Raw genomic sequence first — 12,596 nt, forward strand, 5'->3', positions numbered from 1 at the left:
CAAATAAAAAGTTTTACCGCTATTACTTGTATCTTTATAAATGGCCATGTTTCAACAAATGATGTCAAAGAGAACTTGAGAATACTTCCTTCATAGGCAGGTTATTTTATAATTTCTTTCCATAGTTTCTGAGTTCTTTGTTACAGTCCCTATTGAAGACAGGACACAATAATCTGATCAGGTACAATAGTGTATGCAGCATGTTTCTACATTTTTGTTAGTGCCAGAAAATGCTCCCAAGCAATTTATTTTCATTTTTATAACATCCAAGTCTCTAAAGACAGAAAGCTGAGCTATTAAGTTGGAAACTTGGAACTCAACAATTTTAGCAAACTGCAATGCAACAATGTGAAGCTGCATGAACTGGGTATGTAAAAAAAAAAACTAATATTACTCCTTGTTTTTACAAAAGTCTCTTGGGTCTCAAAGACATAGGTAGATGAGGAAAATCACCTTGTGTCAGGTTGCATCTCTCTCATTCACCTAAAAAACCTAAGCTTTCAGTTTGTAAGAATCCAAATTAGACATAAGGATCCCCTAGGAAATTATGATGTACTGGTACCTATAGAGAGCTACATCACATAGCTCAGTAATTCCCTACAGGCTAAGTGCAGGAATTGGAAAATTGAAAAGAAAACTCTTGACAGTGTTGATGTGCTTGGTCTCGCTTCTTTGCATTTGCCTGGATTGCAGAATTTATGTTTTCTACCAGATCTTTAAAATGCACATCTACTAAGCTCTTTATTAGCTTCTTCATATGAATGAGGAGCAAAATTGGGATCCTAATGTAGGAAAAAATAATAGGATCTAATGAGTATGCAAGGTATTACTGAAGTCAATTTTGTACTATCAGATAAAATATTACTAAACAGTCTGAAAAGACTTCAAACATCCCATTATTAGCATTTTGACCTGGGGCAAAGCAAAGTTCTGAAAATACATCAAGGGTTCTGTTCAAGACTAAACGGGTTATGCTTGTACTATGCAATTTGTATGAGAGTTAGGCAATGATGAATATACCCAATTCAAAAATAAAATAAATTGATGGGTTATTCAGTAGCACTTTTATCAAAGCTTCACCCCATGTGGCAGTGCATAAAGAATCACCTTGCCTTATCTGTTTTGTACACATATAGGAACATGCAAATTTACCAATAAAAATACACATTATACATCTCTTGCTAAAATCAGGGTCGCTTCCATTTTAATGAGCGGTTGGTTAGTCCCAACCTCAAAAGAAATGGGCAGGGCAGACTTTATGATCTTAGAGGTCTTTTCCAACCTTGATGATTCTATGATTCTAAATAAAACTATCCAGAAAAAGGACTGCCCTTTTGGACACTCACTGTATCTGAAAAGTGAAACAGCAGGATTTCGTATTTTTAGAAGTTCCCAAACACGTCCCTTCTTTATGGAGGAAGGAATAAGGATATCTTAAACTCTTCACATTTGGGTGATACTCACAGTGATAAAACTTGGTTAAAATAAATGCAGACCAAGTTCAGCAGTCACGCTTTTTTTGAACTGTTGACCTGAACCCATCAGGGCACTTTTCTCCCTTACATACAGATGTACCTCTTCACTTTTTGATATTCAAGAGTGCTCCAGCTCAAACAGGGCAATACCAGAAGAAAAGCAGTTGTGACAGGACTTTAGGTCTGACTAACAACAGCATCAGAAATATCATGTGATCTCTGGATCAAAGAAGTTGGGCTGAGGTTCCATTAACAAGCAACTGTTTGAGGATCTAGCAGTATTAAAGGAATATCTGCATATGCAATTACTATTTGTCCTGAATCTTTTAAAGCACTCACTGTTAGGGTAGAAATTGAAAGGAGACAAACAGGGCAATATGTTATAATTAAACAGCAAGTCAATACTTGTCTGCTTTTGCATTCAGTTAGCCTGAACTTGCACATATTACATCCTTTAGTGACATACACAGCTGTATTCTGTCTAATTTTTAATCAAATTGCTGCCACAGTGCCAATGCTGTAAAGAAAAAAAAAAAAAAAAAAATAAAAAAATCACAGTTTTATTCGATTTTACCATATCACTTTTCTAAAATACTTTTGGTATGCCTTTAATTGCAGATCACTGTGGAGATACCTGAGTTAGCTTGAAATAGATTATACTGGAGTAATTAGACTGTTTTCAGCAGCTAAACTAGAGTTTAGCAGGATATAATTTAAGCTATTTTTCACAATGGTAAATAACCCTGCACTGATTGCTAGATTTGACTGCCCTAGTGCTCAAGCTGGGTTGTTTAAAGCCAGTTTATGTAAGTGTGCAGTACAGATGTAACCGTCTTTATGAATGCACCATATTCACTGATATTTCTTTTAGAAAAATAGCTTAATTTTTATTATACCCTGTATTATTTATTAATAGAACCATTAAAAGCAAAGAGTCAGCTATTAAACGGTCTGCCAAACAGCCTATACCAGAGCATGGATTGACCTATTTTATGTTATAGATGTGCTTCAGTTAATAAAATCCAAAGCAGCTAAGAAATTTAAAAAAAAAAAAACTCCACCAGAGAGGCACATCTGAACGAGCATGCAATTTGGGTATTCAAAATGACATCATGACAGCTGCCATGCCTTCCAAGTATTGAAAGTGCTTTAAAAATAAAGCAGCAGTAATGTAGTTCAGCAAATTGCTTTGGTTGGCTTCCTATCATCCAAAAGTCAACATTAACAGCAGCTTAGTTTGATTTTTTCATCTGCCTTTTGTAAAGCAGATCAGGCAGTGAAAAGATTAAGGATTTTGTTGGTGTTGTTTTTTAATTTTTCTTCCAGTCTTTCAGTAAGAGTTTGCAACAATGCACCCAAATTACTTTGTAAACCAGCGCATATTCCAAACCTGCTAACTGAAATAGTATTTTTTCTGCCACATGTTTGAGCTGTGTCATTATGCCGTAAGCATTTCTCTTGCAGAAAATTCTAACGTTGATAAAAGCACTGCCTCTTGCTTTCACTTCATTTTGGTTTTTTACTGCTTCTGGAAATCTTTGCCTTAAAAATTCTTTTGACTGGAAAGAAAACAAACATCTGGTAGAGGTGTCTTACCTAAAGACTGGTAAAGCTCAGTCATCTTGGGATGATCCCAGCAGGTCGTTTGCGTCTCATGGCTACAATACAAAACAGCAAAGTTAGCAAAGTAAAATTTCTCTCTCCAATGCACAGCAAGTGATCCAGGCTGCACATCAGAGCTCACTACCAGACCACCACCAGCAGCCTGAGCTGTCCTGGCAGGGGGTCTCAGCAGCAGGTCTGTCTTTCAACATGAGACATTAACTTGAAGCACTTTATTAAGACATGGGCTCTAGAAACAAAATTAAAAGCAATGCCAGTGCTAAAAACACAGCAAGCATTCAGATATGCAGTAATGTTTTGAGGTAATTGTAATCACAACAACCAGTTCTTAAATAGCCTTTGTTTCATATGGGTCCTTCTCCAGATCCTCCCAACTTGGGGCAAGGCATTTATGAGGGCTTATTTCTTAAATTGTAATGGGAATTCTAAGCAGATACTGAGACACGTATATCTGGCCTGATTTTTATCCTATGTACCCTTTCCCCTGTGGCAGATAAGAGCTACCCAATGCAGTGGCTGCAATCATTCCTCTTGGTCCAAACACCTGCACTAAAATTTCCATGCAACATCCCAGTGACCCTACAGCACTTTTCTAGTCAATGCACTGCACCCCCCATCCCGATGGCCTCTTTTGGCAAAGACTGCTGTTCTTTCTCTTGATCCCTGCGACTCCCAGGCCCTCTCCCCTGCCCATGGAGGTCCCTATGCAGAGCAGGCAGCAGAGTTGCTTGGAAGACCTCAAGTGGGGTTATGACATGCTGCAATATGACTAGAATCAAAATTGGCAAGTGTTTGCATTGAGGCTAGCAGTCTTTGCAACACGACACGTTGCCAAATGACACGCAGCATGAGAAAGCCAACAAAAAGTGTTACTGGTATAGTACCAACTCGTGTCTCCCAAGGTTACACATTTTCATGCTTTTTTAAAAAAATGACAGCATAGCTAACGTGATCATATTTCCATCATCATGGAAAACTTTAAAGCAAATTCTCCTTATCTGTCCTGCAGCAAATGAAGTCCTGGTCACACGCACAATTCAGCTACGTGAAAAGAAAACCCTGACTATTGATTAAAAAAAAATATATCTAGATAGCATATCTAGCACACATTTGCTAGCAATCATATTCACAACTCCTGTACTTAAAAAGTAAACATCCTGGTTCCAACATATACACTGTTTGGGAGAAAACATGCAAGAGAGCATGACCTGATCCACAGTGCTGTGGAGCTCCTGAAACACACACCTTCTAGTTCCAAAAGACTAAGCCACAACCCAGCCAGCTGGTTGAACACATCTGTACACCTACCTGTGCACTGGTAACACAGCAAGGCTGATAACACAGCAAGGCTCTTTTAGAGAACAAACGGTCCTTGAGTTCTCTTTTTGAGGCAATGATCCCAAGCACATCTCTAGCTTTTACAGGCTAAGAAGGAGTAACATTTCCAGTGAAGCCCTTCTCCACCACTACTCAAGGAAGACTGAAAATCATTGCATGTTTTCTCAGTATCATTTAATTTTTGTCTTAAAAGACAGGCTATTTACTTAAGCCACATGAATACTTGACTGCCCCAGTAACCTCTATTTATTCAGTAGCTTACTGTGTGGGATATTTCCTGATTTTGCTCTGTAACTGCAAAGAATTGAAGGGATCACAAGCAGTAAACATGAGGAAAAATGCTGCAATAACGCTACCCCTGTTAAACACAGGACTTTAAACAACTCTTATCTCATCAACCTCGGCATCTCCTCTCCTCCCTAATACCTGTTGTGGGTGAGGGCAGTGAAAGAGGGAGAAGGATACTAGAAGAACAAAAGCAATCTTGCTCTTTGCTGTGGTAAAAAAATGTATTGTGCAAAGGGACGTGGCTGCAATCACATTCAGAAATCTAAGCCTGGTCTCTTGCTTTTTTTTTCTTTTTTTTTTTACCCAAGTGAAAACCCACAGATCTGAACCACCTGTACCCAAGATCCTGAATATCATGCTTGGTATACGCAGGTTCTGAAGAACACCAGCAGCTTTTACTATACTCAGGTATACAGTTGTTTTGGGGTTTTTTTGTGAAGAAAACCAGAAATGGCTTAATTTACACACTGCATCACTGAAAACTTGGCTACCAGAAGCTTCTGGTTATACAACGTCAGCCCTCACAAAATGAGGAGGGGAGCACACTCACCACAGAAGAACCCTGTAGCCATAGATGCCACAATTCAGGTGCACTGACTGCAGACACAAATAAATACTCAAACCGACAGACCTGTCAGCACTGTTTGTTAGCACCCCATGTCAGTCTCAGATCAATAGTTCCTCAGGCAGAAGCCTGACTGCCTTGGCTTGCTTCCTCACAGGCAGAGTAGCCCCAGCAGCAGCAGATATTTGAATAGCAACCATACCATGGTTTGTGTGCCAAATCATCTAGTAAACACAAGAAAAAGAACCTACGCACACAGTTACAAGAAACCTCTGAAAATAGTCTGCCTAACTTTCCCTATGAAGTTAATTTGGCAGCTCCAGATTGTTCAATGAAAAAAACAGACACCTTCAGACTCCAGAGTTGTTAACCCAGGAGTCCTCAAAGGCTCTGACTCCCACTAAAAGACAACAGATACCTGGCAAAGGTAAATCTATATCAGATTGTACAACACCATGCCCGAGTTGGATAGAAGAACCAAAGGATTACCTTAGATGTGGAAAACTACTATGGTTAATCACTAATCAACGGTACATGGATGAGTACTTTACTGATTGTTTTATTTTCCTTTTTCCTGGAAAGACACAACCATACATCAGTGAAATTATTGTGTACGGCTTAATCTTATGGCATTTACTAATCTTCCTGAAAATAACTGATTTTCCTAAGATCTTGTAAGTAAAATTTCCATTGCCAAAACAACTGTTCTCAAATATTATTAATTCCATTAACCCCAAATCACCACTGGGTGTGCTTTTCTTTTGCAAGACTAATTTCTAAATAATCGAATGCAAGATTAATTTCCATGGAGATGTACCTTTTGTAAGGAATGATTTTATTCACTTTGTCTGCAAGTAACCAAGACTGAATTTGCAGGGTAGGTCCATTTTCCCTCTCTCCCCCCCTTTGCTTTATTTATAAGCTTAGTTGCAATGCAGTGAAAATACCCTTTCCTTTAGATTATAAAACTAAAGCCAGTAGAGACCCTACCTCTTGCCCAGCAGTGACTACCTGTGGGGCAGAGTGTCCTGCACCCAGCTAGTACTGCCATCCTCAGCATCCCAGCAGAAACCACTCCACCTCATACACCCCTGTGCTCTTGCAAGAAAAAGGAAGGGTTTTAAAGGGAACTGAACATTGGTTGCTGCGATTTCTGTAGAGGTTGAGAGCCCATACTGAGCCAGGGTAGATTTTGCTGGTACTTGACATGCAGAACACAAGAAGGCTGCAGCTATTTCGCTCCAGCTAAAAGGTGTTTGCCTCTTAACTGAATGTTTTCAGCTCGGAAAGTTATCAACAATTCTGCACACAAGGGCAGCTCCAGGAAAGGTTAGATTCCATCGAGGCTATTCTTCATAAGCCTCTTTGCCATTTTAAAAGGCCATTTAATTGTGAGCTTTGGGGCTGGACCGGTGGGGGAGGATTTGCCTGTATGCTCTTATTGTGAATACGGCCTGAAGTGAAATGCCAGCTCAGCAGTTTCAGGCAGCCTCAACCACACTTGGGAATGCTGTAGCATCCTTAATAGGTCTGCAGCAAAGCGTTTGCCAGAGTGCCAGAGTTTCAAACTCCGGTGAACAAGGCCTCTTCCAGCTTGCAAGTCAGAACAACATGAAAACTGTAGTGCAAGTCCTCTTGACTAGCAGCAGCTAAAGCAGAGGGAGAATATGTGCAGAAATAGGCACTCAGGATGCTTCTCCAACGAACCACCAACATAAAAATGCATCAGTGCGCACAGCCAGTAGTTTTGCAATATTGCATATACTCAGAGGACACATTTTTCAATTTAGCTTTACATTTAGGTCAACTAAATTGATCACTAGCTTTTAAATCATGGACATTTTGCAACAAATAAAAATATAAGTGTGCTCATGTGGCATATTTTCCTCCTTCTCACCTGACTTAAGCTGCAAAGGTAGAGAGGAAATTAAAATCAGGCCTGAAAAAGAGAAGAGCAGCAACAGATAATGGTGACACCTAGGCACTGGTGTGACTGGCATGCTAAATACACTGATAATTCGGTGGGATGGAAGCACAGTCTTCACTTAGTACATCCTTCGGGAATGGCAAGACCACTTCATTAAAGGATGATTATATAATATAAGCAAGGATAATTTTTATGTGGGGAATTCTGTCACACTATGCCCATGTGAACTCCTCTGTTACTGCCAACAGCAGAGATTTGTCTCTCATCTCTGTCAGCAGAGCCAACAACAAACAGCTGAATTATGGTCCCCTTGTTATAACTTGATCAGTTTGGCCAAAATAGTTATTTTATCTTCCTTTTACACTACTCCTCAGCAACAGGAGCAGCCAGGAACGGAGAGAAACACTCCCCCTCACGAGAATTCCTGCACAAATCCCCCCCCAGACATTCCTGCATAAGCTACACCAAAACATTTACAAATCTTTCAGCTGCTCTTGATTGCACTCCTCCTCCCTTTTTAAAGTTTTTATTATTTTATATATATATGTATACAGGATTCAGCCTCATGTGTATTCACTGCTCAGCTCCCAAGTCTAGAATTCTAGATTGCAACTGCAGAATCCTTTTTGAACTCATCTCGCTTCATTGGTAACACCAGAACCAGTTCTGCTGGGCTTCTCCCCTCACCCTTCATTAGAAAAGGTGACATGAGCTAGATGCGCGCAGAATAAGAAATATCAGCTAGAAATAAATAAATAGCTACACAGTTACAAAAAAGCTAAAGCTAAAGTAGTATTTCACAAAGCCCTGAATGGATCCATTTTCAAGCACAATTTGCAACACATTCTCACCTTTAGCTTTAAAAAGAAATGTTATTCCAACCATTTTATGACTTTTTTCAAAAAGCCAAAACAAACATGATAGAGTTGTTTGGATTTTACTAGACTAACTTAAATGTTATTGAAACTGTTACATTACTGAATAGACACTACCACTCATTTAAAAAAATAAAAATGTTTTCAACAGTAGATGAAAGAGATTGCAAAGAAGACTTAACAGTTGTCTTTTTTACAGTTTTTCATTAATTCCTCAGATAAAACAAGTTACTGCTATGGAAAGCATAAGCAACGTAAAAAAAAGGTGGTGCCCCTTTGTGCTTTACAAAGGGCTACTGTTATAATCTGTAAACCTAGAGACTACTGATCTACGCAGAGATTATTTCTGTTTAAACCAAGGATCAGTGAATTTTTTTTTCAGCAGAAATTTGACTTTAGCATGTTTCATTAGCTTTTACGAGATTTATCCAACTGCTGAAGGCAGGCACTGATATATATTAATGTTTCTTGCCGATACTGGAAATGAATAGCAGGAGAAGAGCAAATATCAACTGCCAAGCACTGAATAGTAGCTCTTTTTTCTCCCCTTGATGTTAAACATTTATTTTGTGCACTCCGTCACAGGCAGGGACTCTGTCTCAGTGGCCAAGGCTCAGCAAGCCGGCCCCCCCAGCTGTTCCTCTCCACGGATCTGTTTGCTTTTCAAAGCCTCTCCTCTCCACTTCTGCCAAAGCAATTTCACTGCAGGGTCCTGTCAAATCCAGCCTCAAACAGTGATGGCCTCAAACAATTCCTTAGTGTTAAAAGGTCAAAGATCCTACACGTTTCTTGTTTCTTCGGCTCTGTACGCGTATGCCTGCAGAAACCACTTCTCAGCCCAACTTCAGCTTAGGATGAGGACTGGGGATGCTGCCGGTTTCCCAGGCTGCAAGGTGTTTTACTATAGCTATTAAAAGCCAATATAACGTGCCGTATAACAACAAGAAACACAGCGCCGTGAACGCAACAGCCCAGAGGGAGTTCCCCCTGCCAGCTCCTTCTGCCTATTCACCTGAAAGATTTTTTTTTTCTAAGCATGAAATTACCGGGGAAAGTAAAACAATTCTAGGCACGCTTGTTTTCAAGGATTCCATTAAAGTTCCCTCCTGATCCAACTTACGACACACGCTACGTGCTACACAGGTAACGCTGTACAGCGCTGCCCTACACCCGAAAACCCACGGAGCTGTAACGCAAAGAGCCCATTCCCACCCGCTCCCCCCCGCAGCACTCCCCATCTCCGGCACATCCACGGAGTTTCCCGCTCAGCCCCAGGCTCTTCCCACCATCCCCACACCCCACGGCAGGTTCCCCTGCGCCGCCGCCGCCGCCACCACCACCACCACCACCGCCGCCGCACATCGCCATCTCCTACGTGTTCCCACCCAGCACATCCAGCCCCAAACGGCGGCCTCGCCACAGGGGAGAGAGGCTGAATTAAACGCCGCTCCAAGTCCTCAGAAGAAAACCCGGGACAGCAGCAGCAGCACAGCGACCTTCTTCAGACCCAGCTATGACAGGCATGGCCGCTCCCCCCTCGGCGCTCTTCAGACCGGGGGGCTCGACACCTCCGCTCCTCACCTTCACGGAGCGCGGCACGACTACGAGCACCCAGCTGAGACACCTGAGAGACCCATCCTCCTTGCACTTACACCGACACCACCACCACCACACCCTGAGCCCGCCGGCACCTGCCGCCCCCCGGACCTCCCTCCTCACCCCTTGAGCTGCTCCCTCATGGCGGCGGCTGTTCGCAGAGCCGGAGCCGGACCCAAGAACCGCGGCTGCCGCTCGGCCCCGCTCCGCTGCAGCCGCCCTGCCGGGAGGAGAGAGGGTGGGAAGGAAAGGAGGAGGGAGGAGGGAAGGAAAAAGGAGGCGGTGCTCCCCCGCCCCGCCCCGCCCCGGTGCCCGCTCGTCCCGGAGCGCCCCCAGCACCCCACAAAATCCCGCTCCCTCAGCCTGAGCTTGGGGGTGTGCGAGGGTATCTCTGCTGGGTGCGGTAGCTTGAGAGAGCCCTTTGTGAACTTTATGGGAGGGTGGGGGAAGGGGGATTTTTTTGCCGCCCCCGTGGAGATGGGAGCGCTCAGAGGCTGGCAAAGCGGTTCGCTTTAAGCGGGCTTGGGAAGGAAACTTAATTAAAATATGCACCGAAGCTGAGACGGATTTTAAATGGGCCTTAACGCGGATTTTCGCTTCGCAGCTGTTAATGTTGGCGCTTACATTAAATGCCGAGTGCTTTATTTGTGGGTGAAATCAGGTAATTTCATTTCTAAGGGCTTGCCTCAGCCTCCCTGGGAAGGACGAGCTCCTCTCCTGGAATTTTTCAAGCAGAAGAAATAGTTCTGGTCATGCTGAGTAACTGTCGCAATGTTTCTTTGTATTAATTCCCACTTAATATTCAGTACACAAATAAAAGCTAACAATCTCCTTTTAGTGTCAGCAGCATTTCAAATCAGTGCAGCCAGTCTGCTCTCATGCAAGTTTTACATCCCTCATTCGTTAAAGTAAGGCTGCACAGAGAGCAGAGTCCTTGCAACTCACTTGTTTTTCAAGCTTTCCAGACTACATTTTCTTGGTAAAGCAACCCAGAAAAGGATGCCTTTCATATTTATAAAAATAGTGCAAAAATGGGAAGATGCATGCCTAGAAGCATGGAAAATTCATCTCGCCCTCTTTCTATACCACAGGTCTATCCCAGGGACTGTTCCTATTCCATTGATGTCTATAAGCACCAAAGCTGGTGGCTTTTATTCCAAGTTTAGCATATTTTAAGGCTCACTTAAGTCTCCAGTCAGCTGGGTTACCTGATTTTTAGGAAGAGCTCAACAAGCAGTTCAAGGAGAGCCCTCATGGCATTTCCTAGAATGATTAAAAGCCTAATATGCTCAAGGTTAAACTCCTCAGGCCCCAAAACACACATACAAGAACCTAATGAAATTAAAAGTTAAAGTCTCATAGTTTCTACACAATTTAATTTGTTTTAAAAGATCTAATTTGTAGTTTTCGGCTACCTATTATCTGCAACACTACACCAACAAATATAGAAAAGAGGATTCATCCTTGTGTAAAACATAAACTGCTAGGTGAAAACTTGGACTCTGTGAGAATTTTCTGTTCCCTGGTATTAGATCAATCACTAGATCAAACAGCTTAGTTTTGAGGTGAATGAACTGGTTGTGGGCAGTCAACTGTGTTACATCAACAACCTCCTCTTTTCCCCTCATTAAGGGAAAATAAAAAAACTGGATGCTTAGCAGAGTACTTGGGAGGAACCCCACGGTCAGTTACAAGGAGACAGCAGCTGCCCTTGTCATACTCAGGCACTCAGTGTTGCTTCACACTAAAAGTGGTTTGTTTTCCCTCAAGAAGTATCTAGTACTGATAACTCCAACACACATTCCTTTGGTTCTTACTGTTTCTTAAGTTTCCTGGTCTGCCTTCTGCCTTAAGAGAAGCTTGATGCTATTATTAAGTTGGTCTTCTTTCCCATATAATAGTGCCAAGTAACAGGAATTTAAAAACCAGTCTGAATTTCCCATACTTTGCATAATCTTCTTTCTCCTTGAGTTACAAGTAAAGCATTGTATTCAATTAGACTCACAGCAGGTGAAAACCCCAATTAGTGAATCCATTTTCTTGGCTTTTTTCCCCTACCTTACACCCACACACCACTCTCTTTTTTTTAAACAATAAAGGGAACTCTGAGTCATTCCTCAATTGAAAAGCAAATTAACCCTTTGATCTCCCAAATCAAGCTATTACCCACTCAAGAACATCCAGGGGGAAAAAAGAATGTTGAAAGATTCAGGGATTAAGGCCTATTGACTTTCTAATTTGATTTTATTAAAAAAAACAAGCCCAAACTATTTAATGTAGTTTAGATTGTTGTCTCCAAATTCCCCAAAACACTTAGCTGTTTTGATTGACCTCAAAATTACACTTTTTATGTATAATGTATACAATAACACTCAATTCACATTATTTTTAAATTAACCATAATTTATTGTAAAAATATATTCTGTTTGCAGTGTGAATGGTGACTGTCTCTGACATTTGTAACTGAAGCCAATTTTTATGTTATACTTAATTTTAAATCATTTCATAAAAGACAGCCTTCTTCAGGTAGAAAATAGAATGGGATTACAGAGTAAACAGAATTTTAATGCCCTGTGGTGCTTTTCTGATCCGAGGACTATTCAACCAATTTATGCACCTATACAGAGACCTTCATCAGAAGGAGAACAGTGTTCTGGACTATATCTAATCAAGTTGTCCCTCACTTCAACATTTAAGAACACCAGGTGTTTAAGGGTATATCTAATATGTATTATTAGATACACATCTAACAATTATTAGATAGTGGTGTACTACCCCAAAATTCTTTCAGGAAAAAAAAATGTAAAATAGGAAGTGGATGTTCAGGTAGTTTTGCTTGTCCAAATGGTTACTGGAATGGTTACATTTGAGAAGACTGAATTTTCATTTTTAGTATGTTCTCTGAATTT

The 12,596-nt window shown here is 41.2% G+C and overlaps 1 protein-coding gene across 24 annotated transcripts in view; it reads right to left on the reverse strand.

The window, feature by feature from the left end:
* Window positions 1-12,596, reverse strand: part of DMD (dystrophin) — a 1,120,784-nt gene that overhangs the window by 71,970 nt on the left and 1,036,218 nt on the right. For 20 of the 24 annotated variants that reach the window (XM_071750505.1, XM_071750583.1, XM_071750574.1 and 17 more), the window contains one exon: window positions 3,072-3,133. In XM_071750505.1, coding sequence (XP_071606606.1) covers window positions 3,072-3,133 — 62 coding nt within the window. Of the gene's footprint in view, window positions 1-3,071; window positions 3,134-9,810; window positions 9,930-12,596 lie in introns of those variants that run through there. The other 4 variants (XM_071750680.1, XM_071750699.1, XM_071750669.1 and 1 more) reach the window with 1 other exon arrangement.

This window comes from Heliangelus exortis, chromosome 1 (genome assembly GCF_036169615.1).
Source record: "Heliangelus exortis chromosome 1, bHelExo1.hap1, whole genome shotgun sequence".
Classification (NCBI taxonomy): domain Eukaryota; kingdom Metazoa; phylum Chordata; class Aves; order Apodiformes; family Trochilidae; genus Heliangelus; species Heliangelus exortis.